General features: G+C 43.4%; 1 protein-coding gene across 3 annotated transcripts in view; it reads right to left on the bottom strand.

Moving 5' to 3' along the window:
* The window catches only part of BEND7 (BEN domain containing 7), a 47210-nt gene extending 27889 nt beyond the window's left edge, over positions 1 to 19321 (bottom strand). Inside the window, exons 1-3 of one of the 3 annotated variants that reach the window (XM_021384401.1) lie at positions 18943 to 19321; positions 15118 to 15201; positions 4252 to 4551 (exon numbers count right to left, since the gene is read on the bottom strand). In XM_021384401.1, coding sequence (XP_021240076.1) covers positions 4252 to 4551; positions 15118 to 15201; positions 18943 to 19003 — 445 coding nt within the window. In that variant the 5' untranslated portion in view covers positions 19004 to 19321. The remainder of the gene's footprint in view (positions 1 to 4251; positions 4552 to 15117; positions 15202 to 18942) is intronic. The other 2 variants (XM_021384400.1, XM_021384402.1) reach the window with 2 other exon arrangements.

Genomic DNA, 27227 nt, shown 5'->3' on the forward strand with positions numbered 1-27227 from the left:
ACACATTCTCGGACTTCAATCCTCATTTGCAATGGCTCATGGCAACTTAGCCACATGAATTGATCCAACCCTTTCTTAGGTCTTCCAGTGTGCCCTGTGCTCCTCAGAACTCCCTTTCCAGGTTCTTACTCTCTGTCCACTTCCATTCAGTCTGTTAGACCTTACACGACACCCATCAGACCTGAGAAAACTGGTGTTTTTTTCTCCCAGAGATGGGTTACTTGTGAGACTAAACTGTGCAACTACATCTGGAGAACAGGCCGCGAGCCTCCTACCAAAACAAAACCAGATTACTGACTCAGCACAACTCCGCCTAGTTTGAACTCATCCTTTTCTGTACCCTGTCTTTTCACACTGGAAGCTCCTTGGGGTACAGACTGGATTTTCTCTTTTCAGTGGCCCACAAAGTGTTTTTAGCCCATTGTAACAAGTACAGAGGGAAAAAAAAATGTAAACTTTAGCTTTGCAACAGATAACCCTTGAATTTGGCTTCAACACCTTTCTACCTGTTTGTTAATGCAGACTTTTTAAAGTAGATGTGCAGATCAAGACTACTTTCAAATTTAATAGCATCAGCATAACTCTGTACTTTTCATTAAGGCAAGCAGGTATGGCAGAAATGGAGAATCTGTTTCCCAGAAACATGGAATCCCAGAAAATTAGGAGAGTTTATTAATTAGAGAAATGCACAGTAAGAAAATCCTAGTCATCCCTTCCTCCAGGTTTCACCTTTCTCTCTTCTCTGCTGTTTTAGATTAATATGCTCCTTAGGATAAGACTCATCCCTTCACCAGAATCAAGTATGCAAACTGGGATTCTGGAAATAGAATCTGGGAGACTACAGTGGGAGACAGGGCTAATGGCTTTTGGTTTCTTCTCAACAAAACCTCTACATTGTGGCGAACTACATGTAAAAATCAGACAAAACAAATTCCATCACTAAATACCTGTACATCTGCCTTATTGCAATACAATACAATCCTAACGAAAGCATGCAAACGCTCAGGCTCCCGATGGAAAACCAAAAGGTCTATTTTCCCATTGAGGCATGGGGGATTTACATTATAATCCCCATTAGCATTGATAGAAATTACCCATGTAAATCTACCATAGATACTGGAAACGGGAAAAGAGACCACCAATATTTCAAATCAAAGCAGGGTTCTACTGACTTCATACATATTCATGAGGGTTTTTTATTTTATTTCTACCCTCCCTCTTCTGATCAGCTACTGTTTTGTAAGAAACATCTTGTGGAGTGTTCTCAGTCATTGTTCCAAGCACTACCTTTATCATTTTTAGAGGACAAAAGCACCCTTTTCAACTTGTTATAAATCAATTTTTAATTTTAAAAAGAGAACAGACTTTTTATTTTTATGAAGGAGTCTTTAAAGAGCCATCTCCTTCTCTTTTGGAAGTTAGCCAGCATGTGAATTTGATACTGGCTTGAATGATTGAAAGGAAAGGACACAAATACATTACAGAACTACACTGCTCCCCCTGTGTGAGCAGCAAGTAGCCCAGGACAGTGGTTCTTACAGCTGGATCTGCTGAGAGTGCATTCATTTAGTGTAATATTGCTATGCAAGTTTATATTTTAAAAGCATACAAGTGAAATCCATTGCAAACAGTCTTGGCAGGACCAAAAAAAGAAATCCAGCTGCTGCATCACTGCCAGATTTCCTACAGGACAGAAGAAATGAAACTATTTCAGACAGACTCGAGTCTGGTGGCTGTAATTGGATAGGCATGCTTATCACTGTTTATAGCCCTAAGATGCTTCTGCTAAAATCAGCGGGTCACAGACATCTACCTGACATCTTGACTTGCAGAACCGCTGCCTTAAGTCCAGTTTGGAACAAATCACTTTGCTTTGCCTTTTCTTCCCTCTGTTGCAGCAATGCCTAATCTCTTCTCATTCCTCCTTCCCTCTTTTTATCCGTTTTTTGCCAATATCTTTTTCACAGCTGCCTTCCATACCAGCATTTACTGAACATTAATTCCAGTCATTTCCTGAACCATCTTCACCGTGCAAGTAAATAGCTATACTAGGTAGATGCATTTAGATGCCCATTACATTCAAATTTGAGTACTTCAGGCAGCCTACAGTGAATATCTGCCAGACCCTAGCCTCCCATCCAATCCATCCAAAGGACAGAAACAGTTTCTTTACTCACATCACCAGCTATAGGGGCCTGGACATCTCCCCAGTCATGACATAAGCCTGACAGGCCTAGGTAATAATCCTGCTTCCTGAGCAGTGCTTTTCTGCCCCAAAAACCCGTGTGCTAGATGAGGAGCAGTTTCAGTGATCACTTGCAGCCCAGAACCACGTCAGTAGCTTTCCTCTGACAGACCGGGCACCAGAATCCAAGTAGAGAAGACTGCCCAGCAGGATCCGGAACACCCAGCTGGAGGCAGAACCTATAATCTGCCCTCAAAGAACCGGGCAAGCCGCCTCTCAAAGGTGGCCAGGGGAGAGGTTCCACACCCAGCTGTACGTAATAGCCTAAAGATTACATTCCTTTCTGCAGCAGAAGAGCTGCAAAGGGAGGGGTGGAAGGTGCCTCCACCCAGGCCCCTTCGGTGCACTTCCCCAACGGATGGGAGATTTGGGCATCCACCCTGCAGGGACAGTGAGACCACTCAACCCCAACTGACTTTCTCAGAGATTATTGGAGCCTGGGGGATATCATCAGTCAGCCAAAAATCTCTTCTCCTCATACAGAAAATACAGAAAACTAAAGAGCTGATATTTTCTTGCAGATGGGGCCAAATCCTGTCAACACAGTTTAGTTCACATGCTGAATCAGACCCCTGAGGGGGAAATAGGTGCTGCTCCACCTACTTTCTGGATCCAGGAACCAGGCACCTAAGCTGTGCAGGCTCCAGCACTTCTATGCATGCTGAGAACTGTCCCTGCAGGTGCCCAGGAACTCTCAGACCAAAGAGGGAGATGTGCAATGACGCCAGGTCCTTCCACACTTAAAATCCCACCACAGCAGCCATCAGAGCATAGACTGGATTTTGCATTCAAGCATAAAACAAGTGTTAGTCCTCCCTTTGCCCCTGCATCAGATTCTAAGTTACAGTGTATCTTTAAACAGTGGCTGTCTTTTTTTTTCTTTTTCTTTTTTTTTTTAAATAAGTGCTACAAAGCAAACAAACCTAACGTGACCTACTGCAGTCTCTTTCTCCACATCACCTGGTACAGCTGAGTGAATCATTGTCTATATGGAGAAACAGTCAGTCCTGTGAAACTTAAGTCTGTATATCTTTCAGTGCAGGGACAACACTTCACAGGACAGTATGAGAATAACAATAGAACTTTTTTTTTCGTATGTTACAAGCAAAGAGAGCATGTTTGCCTTCAGGTAAGGACACACAGCTATACGGGAAGTCTGAGTACCTTCAGAATCAACTAGAAACTGATAACTGATACTGTTTTCAGATGCAATCTGACATTTTTTTTTTCCTTCCAGATGTCAGAACTGAGGTACTCCTTTAATATGAAAGCCTTTCAAAGTACAGAGCTGAATATCAGGAAGAAAAACCTTAATTTAGATTGTTAAAGAAGACCTTCAGGATTCTGGTAGTAAAAGCTCCATTCTCCCTGGGACTGATGACAGTAAGAGAAACGCATTTAAAGGACACACCCCCACTTACTTTAAGATAGAATTCTCTGCCAGAACAAGATGGACCATTGTCTTGTACGTGCTATTCATAGGCAGACTCCATCCTATCTGTTCTCCAGTGGCACTATCAGAATAAGACCCTATGGCTATGCTGGGATTTTGTACCTTAAGTTCAGCAGTGAGTTGTATGCCCGATTCCATCACCTTATGACAGTCAGTAGAATCCTGCTCCGCAAGTGGTGTCACAACACCTCAATGTTACTCATTGCAAAGAGGAGTGGTAGAATTTGACATTTAATTAGCTATGAATGTAATAACAATGGCCAAAGCTGTTTTAAGAAGTACTGTAAAGAAATTAAGCCTACATAACAGAATGGAGTAATCCTGTCCTATCACCGGGAATCCGTTTTAAAAGCTAAGACAGATGGTAGCAGAATGCACTATGCCCACTTTCACACCTTTTCAAAGTGATAACTATGTGCTCATTTTGTTGACTCTGAACTATAACTGATTTCAGCGCAGCGGTACAATAAATCATCAGAACAAAGGCAGAAATTTAGTGCAGTACAAGGAAAAAGAAAAAGTACTATTCGCAGTATCTAGCATAGGATCATACCATTAGACGCCATGGTTCGTGTCTGATTTTGGAACGTTTTGGATCGAGTTCCATATTGCCCTGAAAAATGGTTATCTTGGGGTGATAATTCATTCCATTCATCGCTCTCGCAAGGATGAAGGCTCTCCTGGGACTCTGCAGGGGGATCCAGGCGCTGGGCCCAGGCTAAGTCTAAATCCTGGGGCTCCTCCTTCAGTTTTTCTCCTTCTTTGCCAACTCGCTGATAGATTCTTCCAGTGCTGTCATTCAGTAATCTTCTCATCCCTGTAATTTGTTTTTTAATTTCCCGGCTTTCATCTCCTAATGAAAACAGAGCCACAGTTATCACTGTAAATTAGCAAAAACGGTAATGGGTTGAGATTAGTGATTTTAGATGCCAGCACGTTTCTAGCTGCTGGAGTACAAAACTAAATAAATAAAGAAAGAGAAAGACACGGTTGAACAGCAGTGGGTACGTCCTAGGCTAAGCTTTAACACGGCAATGGTCGAGATCTTGCATGGTTAAAAGACCTGCTGAACTTGGCTTTCTTCATGCCATTTCTAAAGCTTTGATGAGCAAGATTATTTTTCTGCAGAAGGAAATAATAATAGCTAGAGCAGTTTCAGATACTCTATCCTTTTAAGAGACTGATCCTATTCAGGCATAGACATCACTGAATATTTTCTGAGTACAGCCTAAGGAATCAGACCTTTATACATCAGTTTGCTACATGCTCAAGGATAGCTCCTACAAATAAAAAACACAGAGCAATCACAACACACATACACAGAGTGTAACACTGCATCTATTGATTTTAATAAACAGGATCAGTTCCTTACTCCACAGAATTTAATATTACGGGATTATACAGGAATAAATTAAAAAGCAGCTAATACATGTATAACCTTATACAGCCTAACTGCTGGATGTCTTAAAAATGTAGATTATGAACACAAAATGAAAATACATACAAGAAAAATGGGACTGTTTCAAATAAATCCAGGACATTTAAATAATAACAATTACATACTTTAATACTCCTGGCTCCATTTAAGTATTAATTTTATGTAGGAAACTGCTGATTGCACAATGAATATATATATGTTTTGGGCAGATAGTAGCTATTTTGCTCGTAAAAGCATACATTACATTTCACTAGTAATAAGGAAGTGTTCATAACCACTTCTGAAATAGGAAGCTTCTCTTTTTTAATGGTAATAGAAAAATCAAACATCCTAAGCAAATGGAATAACAAAGATCAAGGAACTGATGGATCGACTCTTCCCACACTCTATACTTCACACAGTAATACTTGGTATCCCCGAGCCAACTGACATTCTCACTTCCCAAAATAAACTTATTTTTTGGAAAAACATAAGTGCAGAGGAAATTTCAGGAGAAAAAAAAAAAAACAGCAACAAAAACAAAACTCTGCAATACCCAAAACACAGCGTGCACTGGCTCTGGTACAACAACAAGATATATAAAAGTGTGTTAATGCCAGGCATGTCAACTATTTTATCAGTTCAACAGTGCCACTTGCTTGCCTAAACTTAGGCACATGCTTAGATAGCAGGCTAAGCAGGTTGGTTAAAAAAGCAGCAGCACGCTTTGGCCAAGCTCAGCATGCCCAGGGACACGTAGCACCCAGAGAGGGAGCTGCTGCAGAGACAGGGCCTCTAAGAGGGCTGGTATGGTCAGAGCACGCCTGTGCTGAATCAGTGCAGCTCCCACTTGACCTGGCACCTCGGCTCCATTTGGTGAGGAGCCAGCTGGCTCTAGCCCACCTCAACCCCAGCAGGAAAGTGGGTGGTTTTCAGGAAAGCTTCTGGTCCGAACTTAGAAAATAGCTGTCAGCCCCATGCAGAGATGCTACAACACTGTCTTTGCTCCAGCCGAAGCACTGAGAAAAAGCCATCTGCAGGGAAGTTCCACATTACATGTATTTTGCTATTTCGTCTGCAGATTTATGTGTGTGTATGATTTAATTAACAAATGATGCTCGTTGGACTCAAGCCAGCCAGGGGTTCATCACTGTTTGCAGATCGCAGGCTCAATGAGAATCGAGAGGCCTCAGAGCACCACGGGACCATGATTACAGCTCACTCCTCACTCTGAGCTGAGGGCTGCCTTCCCCAGTCACCCCTGAGCTCCTAGTGCTCCCATAAAATCCCCTGCCACCACCCCATTCAGCAGCACGTGGTGCTCTCAGAGCTTTATGTCAGCAATTCCCATTGGCCTTCAACAGCAACGTGTAGCAAGATACCAAAAAAAACTTCCCACCCACTTCCTTCTATTGGGTTTAGTGACTGCACGCTCCATTGCTGGTCAGGTGACACATCATCTGAAAGATTAAATTTCCCTTACCCAATTACATAAAATATTAATTGAGCCTATTCTGCCTTGATTTAGGTCACATGTTTCTTTTTATAAAGGTCTTCCTCTATAGTGACGTGGACACACCTCTAAACAGAAAAAACCCTGCATATGTATCACAGCAAACACAGAACTTGCTGGAAGCTCAGATTAAATATATCTTTGCATTTAGGTAGATCTCTAGATCCCTACTTAAAACTGGGAGACTTCCCATTTATGAACTGGTTTTTCTCCTCCCAAAAATGTCTTCTAATTGGAAGGAAGGTCCTTGAAAACGTAATATTGAAGATTAGGCCAAGCCTACAGCTCTCAAGTTTACAACAATCCATTCACTCACACCACCCAGTTATGACTTCTCCATCTTTTTGTGGCTTTTATTTTGTAGCTGCCCAGCTACTGCCACAGTCTTCCCAACACGAGTGGACATGACACCACCTGCCTCAATGCCCAGGCTGTCACTGAAACAGATTTAACTTCTTGATCCCCCATTACCAATGCAACCTCCATTATCAATACAAGCTTGGGGATGAAAGGATTGAGCACAGCCCTTCCAAAAAAGACCTGTGGGCACTGGTGGATGGGAAGCTTGACATGAGCCAGCAACGTGCCCTCACAGCCCAGAAAGCCAACTGTATCCTGGGCTGCATCAAAAGAAGCATGGCCAGCAGGGTGAGGGAGGTGACACTGCCCCTCTGCTCTGCGCTGGTGAGACCTCACCTGGAGCACTGAGTCCAGATGTGGAGTCCTCAGTACAGGAGAGACATGGACCTGTTGGAGTGCATCCAGAGAAGGGCCATAGAAATGATCCATGGAATGGAACACCTCTCATATGGGGACATGCTGAGAGAGCTGGGGCTGTTCTGCCTGAAGAAGAGAAGGCTGCGAGGCACCCTGAGAGAGGCCTTTCAGTATATAAGGAGAGTCACAGCAAAGAAGGGTACAGATTATTCAGCAGGACCTGTGGTGATAGAACACGGGGAAATGGTTACAAGCTCAAAGAGGGGGAGATTTAGGTCAGATATAAGGAAAAAGTCTTTTACAGTGAAGATGGTGAGGCACTAGAACAGGTTGCCTAGTGTTGTGGTGGATGGTCTGTCCCTGGAGACTTTCAAGGCAAGGATGGATCAGGCCCTGGGCAACCTCATCCAGCTGTGGTGTCCATGTTCACTGCAGGGGAGTTGGACTAGATGGCCTTCAGAGGTCCCTCCCACCTCTAAGAATTCTATGATTCTATCTCATCTGGCTACCAGCTCGAGAGCCCAATGACAGCATTCTGTTACCAGCTACTGCACTGCTGATCATCTTCACAGATAATAACAACATAATTTAAAAATAAAAAATAAAAGGAAGATGGGGGGCCAAGGGAAAAAAAGAAAGCTCAAGCTACTATGTCCTAAGGAAGAGGTTTTAAACTAAAAAAGGAGAGTTTTAGATTAGATATTAGGAGAAAATTCTTTACTCGGGGTGGAGACACTGGCACAGCTGCCCAGAGAAGCTGTGGGTGCCCCATCCCTGGAGGTGCTCAAGGCCAGGTTGGATGGGGCCTGGGGCAGCCTGAGCTGCTGGGGGGCAACCAGCCCACGACAGGGGTTGGAGCTGGGTGGGGTTTAAGGTCCCTTCCAAACCAAGCTACTCTGTGACTCTAAAAGCCAGCCCCCCTTTCTAAATGCTGATCGGGATACTATAGCACTGAAAAAAATAAATTTGTTACCACATCACCCATCTGCAAAAGCTTTGGAGATAGCTGCAAGGACTGGGAGGAACAGTGTTTGGAGCATGCACCTCAGCCCATATGCCAGCATTCAATGTCTCTTCCCTCTCTGGGACTTTTCCATCACCCTGGTGTGTATTCCAGCCTTTTTCTGAAGGCCACATGGGGATGCTCTGAGAACTCCCCACTTCTCCTGGGGAGGTGGCAATGCCTCCCATCAGCAGACCAAAGGCCAAGGTTTTGCTATTTTGATTGTCCATGTAACCCCTTTGGTTTTATTTCAAAGCAATGAGTTCATTTGCAAAGTACTGCTCAAAATAGATAAGCATGGCAAATTACAGCCCTGTTTAGGAACTTAAACGTGAATATTCACAATAACAGAAATGTATTAGCAATTTCTTTAAAAATTACTATTGTAGTCATTTCTGTGATGGCTCTCTAAATTCAAACTGTTTTTTTTTTTTTCAGATGGCCTGACTGTAATCTTATAAAACAACAAAAGACAAAAATCTTTTCATAAATTCTAAATCAATTATTCATAAAAAGTAATCTTCCCCTAAATTAAATTCAGTCTCTTTCCTTACTGAAAGTATGCGCAATGCCAAAACTTACTGCTTGGAAAGCTGCAGATTTCAAATGTACAAATCTGAAACAAGTGTCCTAGTAAGAACTGACATCTCTTAACAGAACTGTTAACAATCTTTTTTAATGAAGTATCATTGATAATTCATTAATTCAGTTCTTGCCCCTCGATGACTGAACATTTTTCACTATTACGCTTATTAAACTTAATATATAAATATGGCTAAATGCCTACAAACAGATTATAGTTTTCCAAATAACTTGCCAAATAGTATCAAAGTGCTACTTATAGTGACAAAATGACATGCGAGCACACCCATATGTTAAAACATTAATTAAATTCCAGCAAAAAACAGTGGTAACCAAATATGTAATTAATGCATGTCTTTTGAATTGGATGTATGAATGAGCAGAGGGAAGGTTGGCTAATAGGCTGCATAACATCTTTTTTTCCCCCTTTGACATGCACAAACAACTAACGTTCTCTTGGCCCAACGATTTCAATATTTTGAAATTAATGTCTTTATTTTTTTTAACACTTAGGAGAAATGTTTTGGGCAATATTCATGACTGGTTGACTTTTTAGTAAGTCAGTTTTTCTACAGATTAGTGTTTTATTCTGTGTTCTGGCAAACGCAGCTCCTAAGGAAAATTTCCTTCCTTGGCTACGTATCAGGCTGCCTACGGAAGGAACTTTGTATCTCAGAGATCACCACCCTTGTGTCAAACTAGGCTGAAACCTGTGAAGGAGTCCAGAAATCACCCTGAGGGTAGGAAATGCAGCAACGGACCACTAGACAAACACATGTGAGATGACAGTATCTGCCTGGTTTGTAAGGAAACAGGCCTTCAGAGGTGAGGGAAAAGTACAACGTGGTGCGCATGGCTTGAACGTTTCAAGAGCTCAGAACTAATTGCAACAGAGCACGCAGGTTATATAATCAAACATATTAAATGCCAGTTCGTTAGGCACCGCTTGAATGCTGGAGCAGGGCCAGCAACATTCAGCTGCCCATGTTTGAAGAACTTGCAAGGGCTAATTCAGAGTTCTGCGGGGAATGGAGGAAGCACACGCCTTCGGTGCACGGCCTGAACTGACCACAGCACGGCCGTGAGTATCACACGGCATTCAGACTGTTCCTTAAAGAACAACAGTTCGCCCAGGAGAAAGTTAGGCAGCCCTTCTCAGCAAGAGTACGCTCACATCAAATGCTAACTTTCCAACACAGCTGTTGTTGCAGCTATTTTCTTGCGCTGTACAGCGCTCCTGGAACTGAAAATCGTGACATTCGGCACAGAGAAAACAGAGGAGCCACGTGCATGCTTCCTTATCAGACCGAAGGTTTCCTAAATCAAATGGAAAGTTGTTGCGATTGCTCTGCGGATAACGCAAATTGGGCAGCGGCGTAGCTAACCTGATTGGATAAGTGCACATTTCTCAAATAAGTGATCCCCAGTTTCTGCTGGCATGTAAGAGACTACATTGAAGTAGCACAGGCAACAACACGCTTTTCAAATTAAAAACTTAAAGCCAAAGTCAGCGGGGAGAGCAGCAGTCACGAACGCTGTCAGGGGGTCAGACAAGGCACATGAGTTATGAGATGGAGGCTTTCACTACCCCTAGCAGACAGAGGGATACTTAAGCAATCCTAGTTAAGGCATCTTACCACTGCTCTAAAAACCTCATTTAGAAGCACTTGCCTCTCTTCATATCATCACACAAAGCACCAACATTATATCTTCAGGTAAACAGAAGCACCCTCAAATTAGATGCCCTCACCCCCACTCCAAAGCTAAGCATGAAACACATGGGTTTATCCATACCTCTGCCTGCTGACAGTTCCATGGAGTTAACAAACATCCCAAACATTAGTATATGCAAAGCGATCCGCAGAATCAAAGCCAAGGGTCAGAGCCTGGGACCATTCAGAATTTCCAGGGTTACGTGTGGCTGGTAGAGGAACCAGAAGAGGTGACCCACGAACCACCCCAACAAAACAGCTCTTCTGAAGAGTCTTCAAGAGCTGAAACTGTTTCAGCAATACCCAGCAGGGGCCAAATCAGAAGTTGCGAACTCCATGCCACACTGTAATCACGTAAATCATCAGGAAGCTACAAGGGAGCAACTGCTCCATGCATTTATATACTGCCGGGGTCACATAATTAAAAAATAATAACAATAATAGATGTGCACCAACTTCTTCTTGGAAATATCCTAGGTCAAGATCACGCTTCAGCCCCAAAGGGAAATGCTCTGCGAGGTTAGTTTAGTTTATATATGTTCTCAAATGATCCTTTATGCAGTCTTAATTATAGAAGCAATTATTGCAACAACCATACTTGGGATATAATTCTATTAAAAGTATCAAGTAACTTCACAGTGTTAAGTCAACTTTTTCTTCTACAAATAAATTGCAAAGGATATTATTTCTGGGACAGAATAAATTCTTGGAATTAGTGACTAACTTATGCATCATTCCTCTGCTCCGAGAACACATTCTTTATTTTATCATGACACAGTAAAGTTATTAATCTGCTGCCTTCCATTTCAACAATGTGAAATGCTGTAAAATGCACAGACACCTGCATTACAGCACATTTCAGTTTCACTTTATATCAGTCATAAACATCTCTGCTTTGGACATCTCTCCAAAACAAATGCTCCAAGCACACTGTGTGTAGCATTCAATTTTATGAAACTATAAAAGTTCTTCACTGTTAATTACACAGACAAATGTCTCATCACACATTTGGTTACCAGGATAATATAATTAGTTTTCTACATTAACCTTTCAAACACAGAGCCTGAATTTCAAGTTGAAAGCATTGTAAAAACATTCGGCCTGGAGGTACATTATATTTCCGCTTCTTTTTGTGCTGATAATAAAATATTATGACTGAAAAGAAAAAAAAAAAAACACACACACACACACAAAGACAACCCGATGCAGCATATGCAAAAGATATTCACAGACAAGCTACCTTTAACCAGTGCTGTCCACAAACGAGGTAGTACTGTCCCCTCACGGGCTAGTACCTCCAAATCTGAGCTAGCAGCCCTGACAGAGCATGGATGCTGATCACTGGTTAAAGCTGAAGAAAGGTCTGTCTTAAATCGCCATCATATTCAAGGTTTAAGCACTTCACTCTGGGCTGCCTCCTCCTTTTCAGATCGAGCACTCTCCCGATTTTAGATAAATAAGCCCTTCCTTCCAGACATAAAAGATGACAGTCCTTGCCTACAAAACACAGTAGCAATAGATTCATCCCAAATTTTGCAAAGGCTGTGCATCCTTCGACCTAGAAAGATGCAAATTCTCATTTATCATTTTATCAGAGCAAAGGATCAGAAAAGACGACAGGTCACCACGTCTCCCACAAACTCAGCTTCTGCATCACACACGGAAACTTAAACTTCATAAGCTAACCAGGCTCCATGTAAAAGTAGTTGGGCTTTACACTCTCACAGCCGATAGAAGCTGCTTCCAGCACCACGCTGCTTTTGAGCCAAAGCACCCTCTATTTTGCAGCCCCACTTACACAAAGCCATGTTTTCCCAAGGTGTGCAAAAAAAATTATCATCTAGGTTCAATGCATCTTTCCAGACATTTGAACCTAACGTTATCACAACGTATGTTAGCAAACTGAATTCTTCAACTTACTCATTGACCCTAGAATCTCCCCTCTTCTCACGGGTGCATTTCTTGAGCGCGCAACCGAAACACGTGCACATTACACTCCAGACAAAGCTTTACTGCTTCGTTTGTAAAATGACGTTAACATTTCCCCTTTTCTGCAGTAAATAGTCTCCCTGACATATCTTAACAGCCACTTACATACTAAAGGCTGCATCATATCAAGGTCTCAACAGATGTAGTCATCCCATGGATCAGTTAAAGCACCTCCATCAGAGAACAAACTTGACTCTAAAGCAACAGCAGAGCACTTGTGTGAATACACTTCCAGGTTGAATTTTGGCATAAAACATCAAAATTAAGTGAAGCAGGGATTATAACTTGAGACTCATTTTTATTTATTCTCAGAAAGTGTGGTAAGGAATTACAACAGGCTGCCCAGGGAGGTGGTGGAGTCACCATCTCTGGAGGTGTTCAAGGAAAAAAGAAGTGGCACTGAGGAATGTGGTTACTGGGCATGGTGGGAATGGGATGATGGTTGGACTGGATGATCTTAGTGGTCTTCCCAACCTTAGTGAAAATTGGGCAGGACACCAAGCTGGGGAAAGCATCATTCTCCCATCATCCCTGGAGCACAATGAGAAATTATCCCGTGCAACATAAAAATTTTGAAAGAGAAGGTGGAACGCCAGATTCCACTCATTCCAGATCTCCTCTGAAAGGTGGGAGCTCAGAATTCAAGCACTTCCATCTGAGTTCAGTTCCTGCCACTGCTTTTCCCACACCTCAGATCACTGTCTTTGTCATTAAGAATCTGGATAAAAGTGGACACCAATGTAAGCTACTGAGGACAAAGCAGAGAAGGCTACAAAAGCTCCCAGTAACCTACAGAACCCAACTCCCACACACAAAAAAATGCCTAGTTTGTAAATCCTGTGCAGCTGTAAGTTGTGCAGTTGTGTCAAAACCAATGGAAGGTGGAAACCCAGGACATCTCCAGAAAATAACTACCTTCCTTTCGTAGCAGCTGAAGGTAGGCTCCAGAACTGCAATTCTGGGCTTCAAAACCTTCAACCAAACAAGAAGACTGTCCTGAGAAGACAAACAAGCCTAAGGACAGGAAGCAACTAAATCAAAATCACTTGGTCTGACTCATGGCACCAATGTCAGCACTGACTCCTGCACATTCTTAGAAGCACGCTGGCTTCAGCAACTAGATGCCTAATTGCTGCCAAAGCTTTTTCATGACTTAGGGTTGAAGAAAAAGCATTCAAAGTAAACCAGACCACACCAAAAGCGCTTACACAACCCAGAACCCAAACATAAAATTTAGCGGTCATCTTCACGCTTCTCCCTGGAAATGGGCATATGGAAGTAATATTTGCTCAAAATCCAAATGGTGAGAAGTTGAGAAGGGAATTTAACACTGCTCTCATCCTTGCGTAAATATTCCAACCAACACAAAATCGCACGCTGTCCAGCATGTCCCTCTTCTCTGCTATTTGCTGCTGACCTCCAGAAGAACGTAGGGCACAATGAATTAAGGAGACAAAGGCATTCTATCTGCAGCCCGACTTAAGGTGCTGCTTCACACGCTCAGGACCAGTGCTTCTCATTGACTCTAGGGGGCAACACACACAGACTACAGAAACCTCAAATCACCCTACAAAAACATTTAGGCTCCCAATGCAGCTAAGGAGAGGCAGATCTCTCCAAATTTCTTGCTCTGAAGGCACTTGCCTCCTCCAAAGCCTGAGCATGGTGACTAAGAGTTTGCTTTGTACGGTAAGAGTCATTATTGTGGTTCAAAACTTTGCCCCGATTCCTCTGAATTTTACTCATTGTCCTTTCACAAAGAGGTTCAGCACCCAGAAGAGGTCGTGGATGGGACAGAGGGGGTCTGGAAGCAGGAAGACGCATTCTACAGCACAAGAGTTATGGAGGATAACAAGCACACAGGCAGGAAAGATAAAGGTTCACAGATAACTAGTCCTATCATGCTACACTATACATCATGCTGCAGAGTATATATTACTTCTCTGTTTTCTTTACACATTTTTAACTGTTGATTTAATTTAATTTTCCCATGGCAGGATTAGCAGGCAGGCTACAGAGGTGAAAGGACATTACATTAAGACAGCACATTAATCCTCTATCCCACCCAAGGCAGAAGCAAAACCAAACAAATAGCAGCTTCCTGGAAATTGAATTTCTGTTATCCAGATGTCAAAGATGTAATACCCCAATTACACAAACTATTGCCAGTGAAGCATGCCAGCAAATATGCAATGTAAATGGGGTGAGCACAGAGCTGCAAAACTGCAGAGTCAGCATCTGGCTCTCTGACTGAGTGATAATTAGCACTGTGTGTAGACACTAATAAACATTTACGTCTGAAATTACAACTTTTAGCAGCGTTAATAAAGGATATATTGGCAATTCGTAGAATAAAAGGGTCTTGAAAAGAACGTCGTATTAAACAATGGCAGGCACTTCCTGTGCTTGCACAGAGATTTTTTTTCCTCCCTAATTGCAAATGGCCACACTACGTTGCTCTGAAATTAATCAACACAAGCACATACCTAAAGAAATGGGTTGTGTTTCTTTGGTCTCCCCATTAACATCATTGCTGTAGTCAGAGATCTTATATATCTCATGATGGTAATCTGGAATGAAAAACGATAAAAAAAATTAGAACTCAAGTGATCTGGAAAAAATGAACACTGAACACACTGCTACACTTTTACTGCACAATTTATCAATATCTCTACAGTTTATTTCGTGTGCATCAAATTAACCACAGAAAACGTGCTCTGTATCAGCACCTCCTAAAATAAAATTAAGTAAAATAAAAACAACTTTGCTCGCACTGGAGAGCTTAGATAAAATATTTCACAGATTTCAGGGAATAGCTATGCCTGTCCTAAATTACTGTGTTCATTTTCACAGCAAATTATCCCACCAGATGCCAATTATCTGGCTTCTTGTTTTACAGACAGAAAGCAGATAGATAGCGAAAACTTCACCTTCCCAGAGACCAAGAAAACTTTCAAACTTCATCTCAATAAGAAAATCAGCAATATACATCAGAGGTGCATCTTTCATCTATACCTTCATGTCAATGGCCTCTGAATTCTGAGGAAAGGAGGCTCAGGGATATTTACTTACAGCAACTGAGGTCCGTGACGACCTTAAAAATATATATTAGCATCTTATATTATATAGAGAGATGTTATAGGATACACACAAAAAAATTAAATGTAAAACAAATAAAATAATATTTTGCTGTGAGGGTCTCTATTGTAATCACCAGCACGTGTGCAGTAAAAACAGCTTTGTTTATGTGCGCGTATAGAAAGAATTGTAATTACAAGACAAAAAAAATATCTAAGGGCAACTCTCCTGGATTCTATTTCTGACTCGGCTACCGGCACGCACTTTGTCCTTAGGCAAGTCACTCAAGACAGAACAATATATTCAGTGTCTTGAAATAGCTGCCTCATCACCAAGCTCCTGTAGAGCTGAAGCTCTCCCAACTCTCTGTACTCCCTCTGAAAACCGGCTTGTACGTTCACCTGCCTCACAAAAAGTGAGGTAGGGATTAACTCCTGGAAGAGCATTTAGAGGGATTCAATTAAAAGGCACAAGAGAAAGGAAGGGCAGCACCAGCAGCCCTGGTTCCTCTGAAGAGGAACACACCTGCCTTTCTGACGAAACAATCAGCTACAGAATTCTAAAGGTCTCCAACAAGTCAAACATTTTTTTGTTACGCGTTGTTTATTTGTACAGTATGACTGTCTTGACGGCTCAAGAGGGGGAACAACCCAGTAAGTAAACCAGAATCAAGCATAATGCAGCACCACAAAAGAAATAAATGTCAGCAAGTTTTGGGGGGGGGAAAAAAAAGATAAAGAAAGGAAGGTAGTGAAGACAGCAGTGAGGTGTTAACCAAGTAAGTAGCACTGGGGTTTTCTGAACCATGCAGAGAGAGACAAGTGTATGGGCTGCCTGACGTGTATGGAGTAAAGGTGAAATTTGAGCGGCAGCATCGAGGAAGTAAATGCTAGAAGTATAGAATTTATATAGACTGCACTCAGTGCCTGTTAGCTTTCCTCTACATTTTCTTATTTGCAAGTTCTGCTCAGAGCGAGCATGTAGGAACTTAGAATTAGATGACTGACAGATCTGCAGACCTCAGACATATAGTTTACACGTGGTTTCTCCTCTAGCACTTCCCTGTGTGTGTCCAGCTGAGTGCAGTCCTCTTCTGCCCTACAGCTGCTGCCTGGAAGTCGCTGCTTTGCACCCCAGAGGTGCACTCCCTCTCAGTCTGCTCACTGCTCATCACGCTGACAAGGTGCTCTGAAGCTTTTGGGGATGGACTAAGCATCTTGTATGCGGAGGTTACTAACAGATTGTCTTACAAACAGTCCGACCCAGCATCAGATTTTCCCTTTGGTTTCCTTCGTATGCCTCGTGTCACAGTCCAGGCGCTGTGAAATCCATATCAATTTCACAACAGTAAACACTAAACTGTGACATTACTGAATGACTCCAGCAAGAGGCAAAGGCCAATTACAAGAGACAACTATTTATCCATAATTATCTTCATAATCAACTGTGATAGAAAAAGGGTATGTGAGAACAGACTCACATATGAAACGTGATTTTTATGCCCACCATCCTCAAAGCACGAACACATTTCTCCAGGATGTGTTTTTTTCAGCGCACCTTTCTATTTGAATTTCTACATCCGCAAGCAGACCCCAGATAAAGTAAGAACTGCTAATAATTAACCACCATAAATGAATTTATCCAATTAAAACAAAGCTAAACGGGTCGCCTTACACATTGAGGAATATTTAATCCTGTTAGAACTGAGAATGTGCACAATATTGATACATTTGCGACAGCGCACGTGTTCTTTTTACAGCACTTTCGGGAGAGAAATAAAACCAAGGCTTCAATTTCAGTTTTGCTCGTCTGCATGTTTCACTTTCCAGCACTGCACAGACTGCCTCAGAACATCTGATGCTAAGAAACCCCGCAAACCAAACCTGCCCTGATAGAAATGAACCCCCCCGGTGGCACTGCTGATGCTTACAAAACCTCCAATGAATTTCAGACAAGTCTGACCAGTCATTGTCCCTTTATTTTGAGCAGCAGCATGTGCAGTGCTCCAGACCCTCCTAGAGTTAAAGCAGTTATTTACTATTCACACCAAGCGAGCTCATTTCCACCTTCACATTTCTCTACTTCTCATCTGATTTTGCCGCACTCCTTTGAAGACCTCACCCTCCATCCAGCAAGTACCAAAAGTCACCCCCCATTCATCCCTAAGTGTGACAATATCCCAAAGCAGTCACCTGCCCTGAACTTGGCATGCAGGACACACACACACAGCGTTTCTGGCAGATATTTCAGCCCAAGACTTCAAGACACGAAAGGGAAAAAAAAAAAATAGGGGAAAAATAAAAATTCTCCCACCAAACCAATGAGGGCAAAAGAGGCAATCAGCTGGAGGAGCACGGCATACTCGGCCAACACCAACCCTGGGGCTGGAAGTCCACCTGTTAAAATGACTTCCAGCAGCTGTAGCTTTGAAAGAAAAAAAAACCAACAACAACAACACAGAGGACTGAACCAGAGAGCTGCGTTTCTTTCCCAACATGAATCCAAAATATTTTCCCAGGGATCCCTTTTAAAATACTCCTTCTTTTCCAAAAAGCAAACACGCACCAAGCGAACAAGTTGCATGCCAGCAATTCCTCCTCACCCACGGACAATTAATTAGCTGCGTGGATTTTAATAAAGCCACCTCTGTGGGGCTTTGCTTTGAAATACGTGTGTAGAGGAGGAAAACACACACACACACACACACACACACAACAAACCCACAGGAGTTGAATACTAAAGAGCTCCGGTGCTGCCCAAGTGTCATTATTTCACCAAATTCTCCATTTCACCTTCCCCCCCCCCCCCCCCAAGGAGGATTTGCAATGAAACGCGATCCAACTTTATTCGGTAGGAGATCTCCCTGGAAAAAAAAAAAAAAAAACCAACACGTCCACCTTTGGGGGTGGCTTTTTCTTGTTGTTGTTGTGATTTTCTTCCTTTTGAAGAACGCAGCACACACACACGCATATATATTTTACGAGAGAGCGAGAGAGAGAAGGGAGGTAAAAATACGATGAAATAAAGAAGAGCTGCAGTGCTTGGGAGAGTTGATTCCGGAGTTAAATAATAAATACGAGGAGGGAGAGACATAGCCGAGGTGGAGGGAAGGGAGCACGCACATTTCATAACACCCCGATCCCAAACCCGGCCCCGTTTATGCAAAAGTCCTCTTCGGGCACAAACAAACAGACGAACGGCACAAAGCCGCCCCCTCCCCGCCGCCACTTTACCTTCGTTGATCAGTTTAAAGCTTTGGGATTTCCTGCTTCTCTTCCTCTCCGTAAACTCCATGGTGCGGGCAGGAGGGAGGAAGAAGAAAGGAGGGAGGAAAAGGGGACGAGGGGAGCGAGGAGGGCGGCCGCGCGGCGGGCAGCCTGTGGACCAAGGTCCGTCTTTTTAATCAGCAAAATAAACGCAGCCCGGGAGCTTTCGGCTCCAACTGCAAATAAAGGGATTCGGGACAAGTTCGCTCCGGCCCCCCCGCCTCCCCGCGGCGCCGCCCGCCCGCCTAGGCCGCCCCAAACTTTGAGGGGAAGCGGGGTGCGGCGGCGGGGGGGAGCCCGGGGCGATGCCGGCCAGCGGCGCCGCCGCCTCCCCCGCCGGGTGCGCGGCCCGCAATGGCTCTGCGCCGCCGGCACCGGGACCCCGCTGCCACCTGCTGGGGGAAGGCGGCGCGCCCCGCCGAGCGGGCCCCGCTGGCTTCCGCAGGCCGCCGCCCGCCGCCAGACCGGCCCGCCCGCCGCCTCACGCCAGGCCGGGGAGGCTGTCGGCCCCGCTGTCGGCCGGGCCCCGCGGCCGGAGGGTGGCCGGAGGGAGAGGGGCTGAAAGGGCAGCGCCATTTTGCGTCCCCCCATCCCGCCTTCCGCCCGCCCCTGCACACAGCCGCTTGCTGGCTCCCTCTGCCGCCGCCGCTTCCAGCCCCGCCGCTCCCTCCGGGCTGAGGGCCCTGGGCCGGCGTTGCGGCCCCGGCTGCCCGCGGGCACAGGGTGCCCGGCTGCGAGGGAGCGGCGGCCCTCGGCGCGGCCTGTGCCGCCTCAGGGCTCCCTGAGGGCCTGCCCCGGGCCCACGGCTCGCTCAGGGCCGGGGGGCAACTTTCGGGGCGACGCGAGACGATCCCAGCCGGGTCTGGCCGTGCTGGGTCGGCGATGAACTCCGTGGTGGTGAAGTTGTTGCTGTGCAAGCGGGCAAAAGCCAGCTTATGTACCCTAGGAGCAAGGCTGGGCTGGAGCCCATGAGCTGCTCACTGCTCATCACAGCCAGGTGCCCATTTGCATTGCAGAGTGCGGTGAGGAGTGCCCTGAACTGCCACCCTGACACCGGGTTTCACACGCAGGAGTTAAATGCGATGTCCCGTAGCGAGAGTCCCAGTCCTCTGCAGGAGTGCCTGCCAACCCTCAGACCATCACCCAGTAGGTCACCGCAGCCATACGGATGATCCAGACGCAGCCGAACTGAATGCATTATCCACCAGCTGATGCCTCCAGCCCTACTTCTGGCTTGCTTATTTCTCTTACGTTGCACTGAGTGTGTTTCTGGCGCAGTTTTAGCTTTTACAGCAAAGTGTGCCTGTAGAGCGCTCAGACTTTTACAGTTAACCAAAACGCAGCTCCCAGTCTGCACCTTGTGTTTTATGTGTAGTCAGGCTGTGTCGTGACAAGGAGAGGAATATGTGGTAGATAGTTACACAGGCACGCTTGAGCCGAAGCTGATCTCGGTCTAACCAGAGTACTCAGGAGAATTCCATTGGCTCCAGTTGTATTGACTGACCTCGCTACTTGGAGCTAGAAAATTACTCAGAGGAAAACTAATATGAATATCGACAGTAATTAATATTAACAAAAATGATTATTAACAAAATTATTTGTATCGTAGCAGTGCCTGTAGTCACAGACCTGAACTCACCTGTTGAAGGTGCTGTCCAGACACCACACAGAGAGCATGCACAGTTCCAGAAAAGCAAAATCTGGAAATGGGCTTAATGATGAAGCAATATCAGAAAATATGCCTAATGGTAAAAATTTATTAGACTCTGGAAAATTAAATTCATGAGGGAGGTTATGGAAACCTCGCAGATTGGGTAAGGGTATAATTTTCTATTAAATTGCTAAGTGGAAAATCCCAGAGGCAATCAATATGCTACTTTTGGAATTTTCCTAAACTTCACTGTAAGACTTTGTAAGAGGAAACTGGGCTAACGTACTATTTAAAATCCCGCATTACATATTTTTGGGTGAATGCTGAAGCAGCAAAGGTAGTTGGATGTCAGATGCTGTTTGCTAAATTATATGGGTCCAATTAATCTCTGGGAGAGAGCAGTGAAGTCAGATCGGAGATGAAGAAGCAGTGCACCTACAAAAAGGGTATTTTTTTTTTCCCCAAACAATCTGCTGATTCCTGTCTGCTAACTTTATTTACCAGACTTAAAACATTGCTGAAACAGTGGCATTTGACTCTCATCCGCACTGGGACAATAGGAGAATTTTATGGAACATAAGGCCTTCGTTTACTGTTCAGCTCACATGATAGGCTTTATCCTGCGTTCGCCATTGGAATGTGCTACCAAAATAAAACGCTCTTTTTTCCTTCGTTATTCAATTTTGTGAAGCATTTTGGGATGTAGTTTATGAGAATGTATTTTATCAACTGTTTTTTTTTTTTTTTCCTTTTAGTTCTTCCTCTTCTGTGTTAGATTTTTTTTGCTTAAAGGAACCTTCACAATTCAAAACAACGTTTTAGTCTGAATGCTCGACACTGGAGTTTCAAGTAACTCTGTACAAGGTAGCACATCCCCTTTTCCCTTAGTATTTCTCATTTTGCTTCTTGTGTGTTTGTCGAGAGATTCACCTTCGCTGCATGCCAAATGAGCTTCTCCTGCAAACAAGCCCAATTACGGTTACTTGGATCAGTAAATCTTGTGGTTTTCATTTATGAAAGTACTAGCCAGATTGGATACCAAGGCTGTGATCCTGCAATCACATCTGCATAAAAGTGAATTAGAAACTAGGACAAGGTGACTTTAGGTCAAAGTCTTCTAGTTATCCACAGAATGTGTAGGAGGATCCAATAACTGCAAAACAATTGCTCCATGCTGTACTGCTAATGTTGCTCAGCCATGAAGCAGAAAGAAATACCTCAAGGACTCGAAGGCTCCTGTAGTCCCCATCTGCAGTAAGTTGCAAGCCTCTTTTGGAGGTGTTTTTGGGCTGGTAACCTACAAGTAGGCTGAGGCCATTTGCTCATTTGCTGTGGGCCACCATTCCATTATATTTTTTTTTATGGTAAGGGTAGTGAAGAACTGGGACAGGTTGCCCAGAGAGATGGTGGATACCCTGTCCCTGGAGACATTCAAGGTCAGGCTGGACGGGGCTCTGAGCACCTGATCGAGCTGATTCTATGATTATTGTAGCTGGAGAAACCCAGGGATGACAGTCGCCTTAATTCCTTGCTGCCTTGTGTTGCTCTGGCTAGTTGGCTGCACCTCTGTGGTAGCCAAGTGACTTATGATAAAACATACTGGATCCAAAGGACAGTTCAGTCAGCTGTTAGTTTCATCTTTTATTTCATTTAATGCCTCAATATTGGAGTATTATCATTACATATTAAGAAACCATAGGTCTTTTTTTTTTTTCTGGTGAAAATATGGAAAATTCAGCGCACTTTTAAATATTCTCAAGAATAGTCACAAAGTATTTCCTCAATCAGATCAGTCATTGAGTAATGTGTATTTCAAAATGCCATGAAATTAGCTAACTAAATAAAGGCTTTATCTTGCAACATACTTCAAGTCATTCTGATTATCCCTGGCAATTTCCTAGTTACCATTTTATTGTTACTTTCAAAACATCCCCTCCTCATTCTGGCTGATAATAATTTTTCTGACAATCATCCGCTTTGTATAATTACTATTTATTTCACATGTAGATCAATAACTAATCAATTAAATATAATTATTCAGTAATATTTCAGTATTAACAACAGCGGTGCTCTTTTACATCAGGATGTCCTAGACTATTCCTTTGATTCCAGCCTCATCTGCAGAACAGGTGCATGCAGTCAATTACAATGTTTTGACTATTATTCATAAAGTGGGATTGGATAGGACAAAAATGATGGAAGAATCCTAGAACTGAGGAGAATTGTACAGGTCTACCAAGAGATCCTTCAGCTTTTCAGCTGGAAAAGATATGCAGAAAAATTGTTAAAAACTTGATGAATTGATTTGAGGTTTTACTTCCCGTGTCTAGGAATCAACATAAGGTCGAGAGGAGCAGGAAGAGTCTGCTGACTGTCCTATTTTTGACGTGATTACTACTCCTTTTGTAACTTGAGGAAGTTCAAAGTGGCATTAGAAAGCAGGAGGAGGGTGAAGAGGTAAATTAGAGATCGGGAGTTGCATAGGTGACAGGTTAATAGGTTAGCTATTCCAGTTAGTCACGTTTAATGAATATTGTTGAAGATTTTATAAACCGCAGTAGCATTTTTCCCTTCCAGGTTTCCAGTGATGTTTTTGTGGACATATGTATAGGCAGTACTATTTCTCACCTTCCAGTCTAACAGTAACTCATCTTGATATCACGCTGTCTTACTAGTAGCCTTCCCTTCTGGGGGGCTTTCATGTCACCACATCTGGCTCAAAAGAGAAGTAGGTTTCTGGATGGCCTGATGAAATCTGAAGCGTAGAAGTTCAGTTTAACTTGTTTTCTGATCCCCCGTAAGTTCTCCTTGTAACATTTCAAGTACTTGACATCTTAGCATGTCTCTATTCTTGCTCTCCTTTCCTTTGGGATGCTATTTTGAAACAATTTTTTGTTTGTTCGCTTCCTCGTTAATCTTTCTCACATAAATTTAAAAGAAAAAGTGACAGGATTGACCAATGCTTTTATTTGTTTGCCAGCTCAGGGAGACTAAAGCATTCCAGAACTGGTTCAACAATAAGGAATATAACTGAGCCTATGTACAAAGTGTTCTTTGTGTGTGTGTTACAAGCCCTCTATGTACTTCTGTATCAGACTGCAAAATCAATTTTAACTGTAAAGCTAGACTTTTCCTTCCATCATTTTACATGGACCTTGGTTTAAAATTGCAAAGAAGGGCACTGTAGTCTAAGAGTCAAAGTTTGATGGTCATCCATTTTGACTGAATACTTGTGAAAAATTGATATTAGGATCGCAACCCTGCCCATGGCAGGAGGTTGGAACTGTATGGTCTTTATGGTCCCTTCCAACCTAGGCCTTTCTGTGATTATATAATTCTATGATTCTCTACCTGCTCTTCTGTAGGGTAGGTCACTTTTCAAATCAGAATTCTGGATGGAGTGGGTGAGAAGACCAAGGTATCCAAGCCACATATTTGGTTGGATGACAAAGAGGAAAAGGTCTCAATAACTTCATGAAAGCTAATGTGGAAGAATGGAGAAGTCTGTCCATACCAATTCTGTGCCTCTCCACAATGTGCAGAAATCATAAGCTGTACAAATTTTGCTCTACTTTTGACTTAAAGCCTAAGATGCTTCAAGATAACTGAGGGCAATGTGAGCAAGGCTCATTATTTTGCCAGTAACTTTGTGGGCTTTTGGTGCTATAGAAGTAATAAAAGTGCTTAGAAATCTTGGCAAAGTCTGGATGCATCCCTGCATCACTACCAGCTCTGTCTAAAGAGATGAAGTATAAACTCAAGCTGGCACTCCAGGAACGGGCACATTTAAGGTTGGGGTAGTTTGGGGTCAGTGTTAATTGTGAGAGGCTGAGCATAGTTAGGCTGAAGAGTCCCATCACTGAAGAATGCCACAGGCACAAACTGTGGCAAGCTCAGCTCTGAGTCCAGCAGCCCAGCAAGTCCTCTTCTAGGAAAAGTTCAGAGAGAGTTGTGCTGCTGATCATACCTACATTTATGTGTCTGTTTGCTTCACTCACAGCAGCTAAGGGCAGATGTAAGACTGCAACTGTGGAAAGAGGCAGTCCCTGGAGGTACAGACAGAAAACAAATGCAGAATCAGCTGCAGGAACAATAGCATTTAGAAACGTGAGACAGCTTTTTGAGGCTGCAGGCTGAAGGAGCCCAGACTACAGCTGTCCTCCTCTAGGTCCTGATTGAGACTGATGTGGGGACATTGTGCCGTGCCTCCCTGGCCCAGCCTTCCTCCTGTTTCCAGCTTGCCACAGGGAGATGCTCTCCGTGTCTTGATTTTGCCTCGATCCTCCTCCATTTCTCCTGCCACACACACATTAGTAAATGCACATCCACTAAAATCAATGGGAGTTTGCAAACTAAAAGTAATGTGTGCTTTGGTATGCTACTAATCCACTTATCTGGATCCTCTTACTGCTCCTCTGGGCTGCCCTGATCCCCTCTATCAGCCCACCCAGCTGCTCTGATCTGCTCTCTACACTTCTGCAGCAGCTATATTAGCATCCCTGTCAACTTGCAGGGCTGCTGCCTCGGCGCCTTCAATCCCCGCTCCCAATGAGAGTCTCTCTACTACATCTAATCCTTGTAGCTCAGAATACTGATGTAAGCTAAAATAAATTCAAGAAAAGTTGCTGCAGCTCCTACTAAGGCGTTCAATTTGCCTAAATGTTTTCAAACAGTACTTACGTTTCAGGTGGAGGAAAGAGTTGAAGATGTGTTTATAACTACCTGCCTGCTGAAAAACAGTCCAAAAAATCAAGTTTTATTGCAAGGCACAATGTGATTCAAAATCTACTCACACATGCACTTTTTAAAGAGTGATTATGTGAATTTAATATCTGTGTCAGGCTGAAGACTGACAACATCTGAGAACGATGCTTTTATTCATCAGTAAGATGTATGCAGCAGCATTTTCATTAGTGTGGCTCCCCCTGGATTTACCTTCAGAGATGTGTAAATATTGAAGACTCCGTCACCTTTCAGTCCTTGACCTCTCTACTGAGGCAGCCAGAATACTGGAATGGGTATTTTGTCAGAGATGGACAAATCCTGCAGGGATCAAACTGACAGCATTGAAGTTTGATCATTTAGTAACAACACTGGGGGATTTCTTACCTGGCTTGGGTAGAAATAATGAACTCAAACTTTGAAATATGATACACTCAAAGATTTATCTTCTATACACATGAAAATAGAAGAAAAATAGATGTTTTATGAGATTTTCTACCATCCACCAAGAGCTGTTTGGCATTTAAAGCCTTCCATCGTGTTTATTCACCTATAATTTGAATATAGATAAAATGTCTCAAGAACAGGAATTGTGGTGCATAGATTCTCCTTCAGGGAAGTTGCAAGAGAGTGGCAGTGGCATGGATCTAGAGCTCAGGGCATGGAATTTGACGGACCAGTCTGCAGTTGCAGGGATTGGTCCTGTTACTGCAGCTTTCCTGGAAAGTCTTTGCTGCTTGGGCATCGGTCGTACAGACTTACGCTGAGAGTAACCATTTCCCACTTAATGTGGTTTGCCCTGTACTGCCAAAGTGATATCAGTAAGGATGATCTACAGAAATATATTAAAAAAAAATTGCGTGACCATTATCCTGCAATGTCTTTTGATTTCTTTAGCAGTCACAAATGGTCGGTGTCTGTGTTTAACTGCTGTCAAAACAGCACAGTCTCCCTGGTGACATCCTACCTGTGGCAGGGGGGTTGAAACTTGGTGATCCTTGAAGTCCAACCCAAACCATTCTATGATTCCATGAGTCTATGATCCTGAGACACAGATTCACTAGGGGCTCTGATGGCACAGTGCTGTAAACTGAGTCATGGGTACTGTTTCCTGAAACGACAAAATTATCCTATCTCCCATACCTGCTAGTTTGGCAATAATTAGCTGTTCTTAAATGTAAAGCTTCTGAGAAGCAATAATGAATTTTTACAACACCTCAGTTTCACAGAGAATAAAACTGCTGGCATGGGAATTGACATGTGTCCTTTGGACAACCTGAACAATAAATATTCCTTTATCAAAACCAGAGGATAGCTGTCATTCAAACAGTTATTTCAAGCATGTTTCTAAAAGCCATGCTAGCCTTACTGACCAGTAACACCACGGAGTCACTGCTTTCCTAAGCATTTTGTGAGGCATGACAGAAGTCTGTCCTGGCAAAGAGGAACTGCAAGGGTTGATTTGCCTCAAGAGCTAACCAACTGATGCTTTAAAAAGCAAACCAAAACAAATCAACATGCTTCTTTTAGCCCAAATGATGCACAGATGTCATGTCCTTTTGAAGACCTCTGTTAGAAATGTTGGGGATTTTTTTCTGCCATTGCTTCTGTGGGCTTTTCTTGTCTTTGTAAGTGGCATTTGGACACTCATGGAGTGCTATCCTTTTTCCTCATCCCTCTGGCTGAGTGTTTCTCAGTCTGTGACCTCCTGGAGATCATGTGCTACTGGGTAGGGATTTCTGAAAGTTAAGTAAGAAAAGCAAGCCTATGAGTGTCTTAAATTCCCTTTGTGACGGGAAGGACCACATCCCCAGTGCAAGAATTTTAGGGATATGCAACTTGCAAAGGTGCTGCCAGCTGTTGCATATCTGGAGGTGAC

The sequence above is a fragment of the Numida meleagris genome, chromosome 1 (assembly GCF_002078875.1).
Source record: "Numida meleagris isolate 19003 breed g44 Domestic line chromosome 1, NumMel1.0, whole genome shotgun sequence".
In the NCBI taxonomy this organism is placed as follows: Eukaryota; Metazoa; Chordata; class Aves; order Galliformes; family Numididae; genus Numida; species Numida meleagris.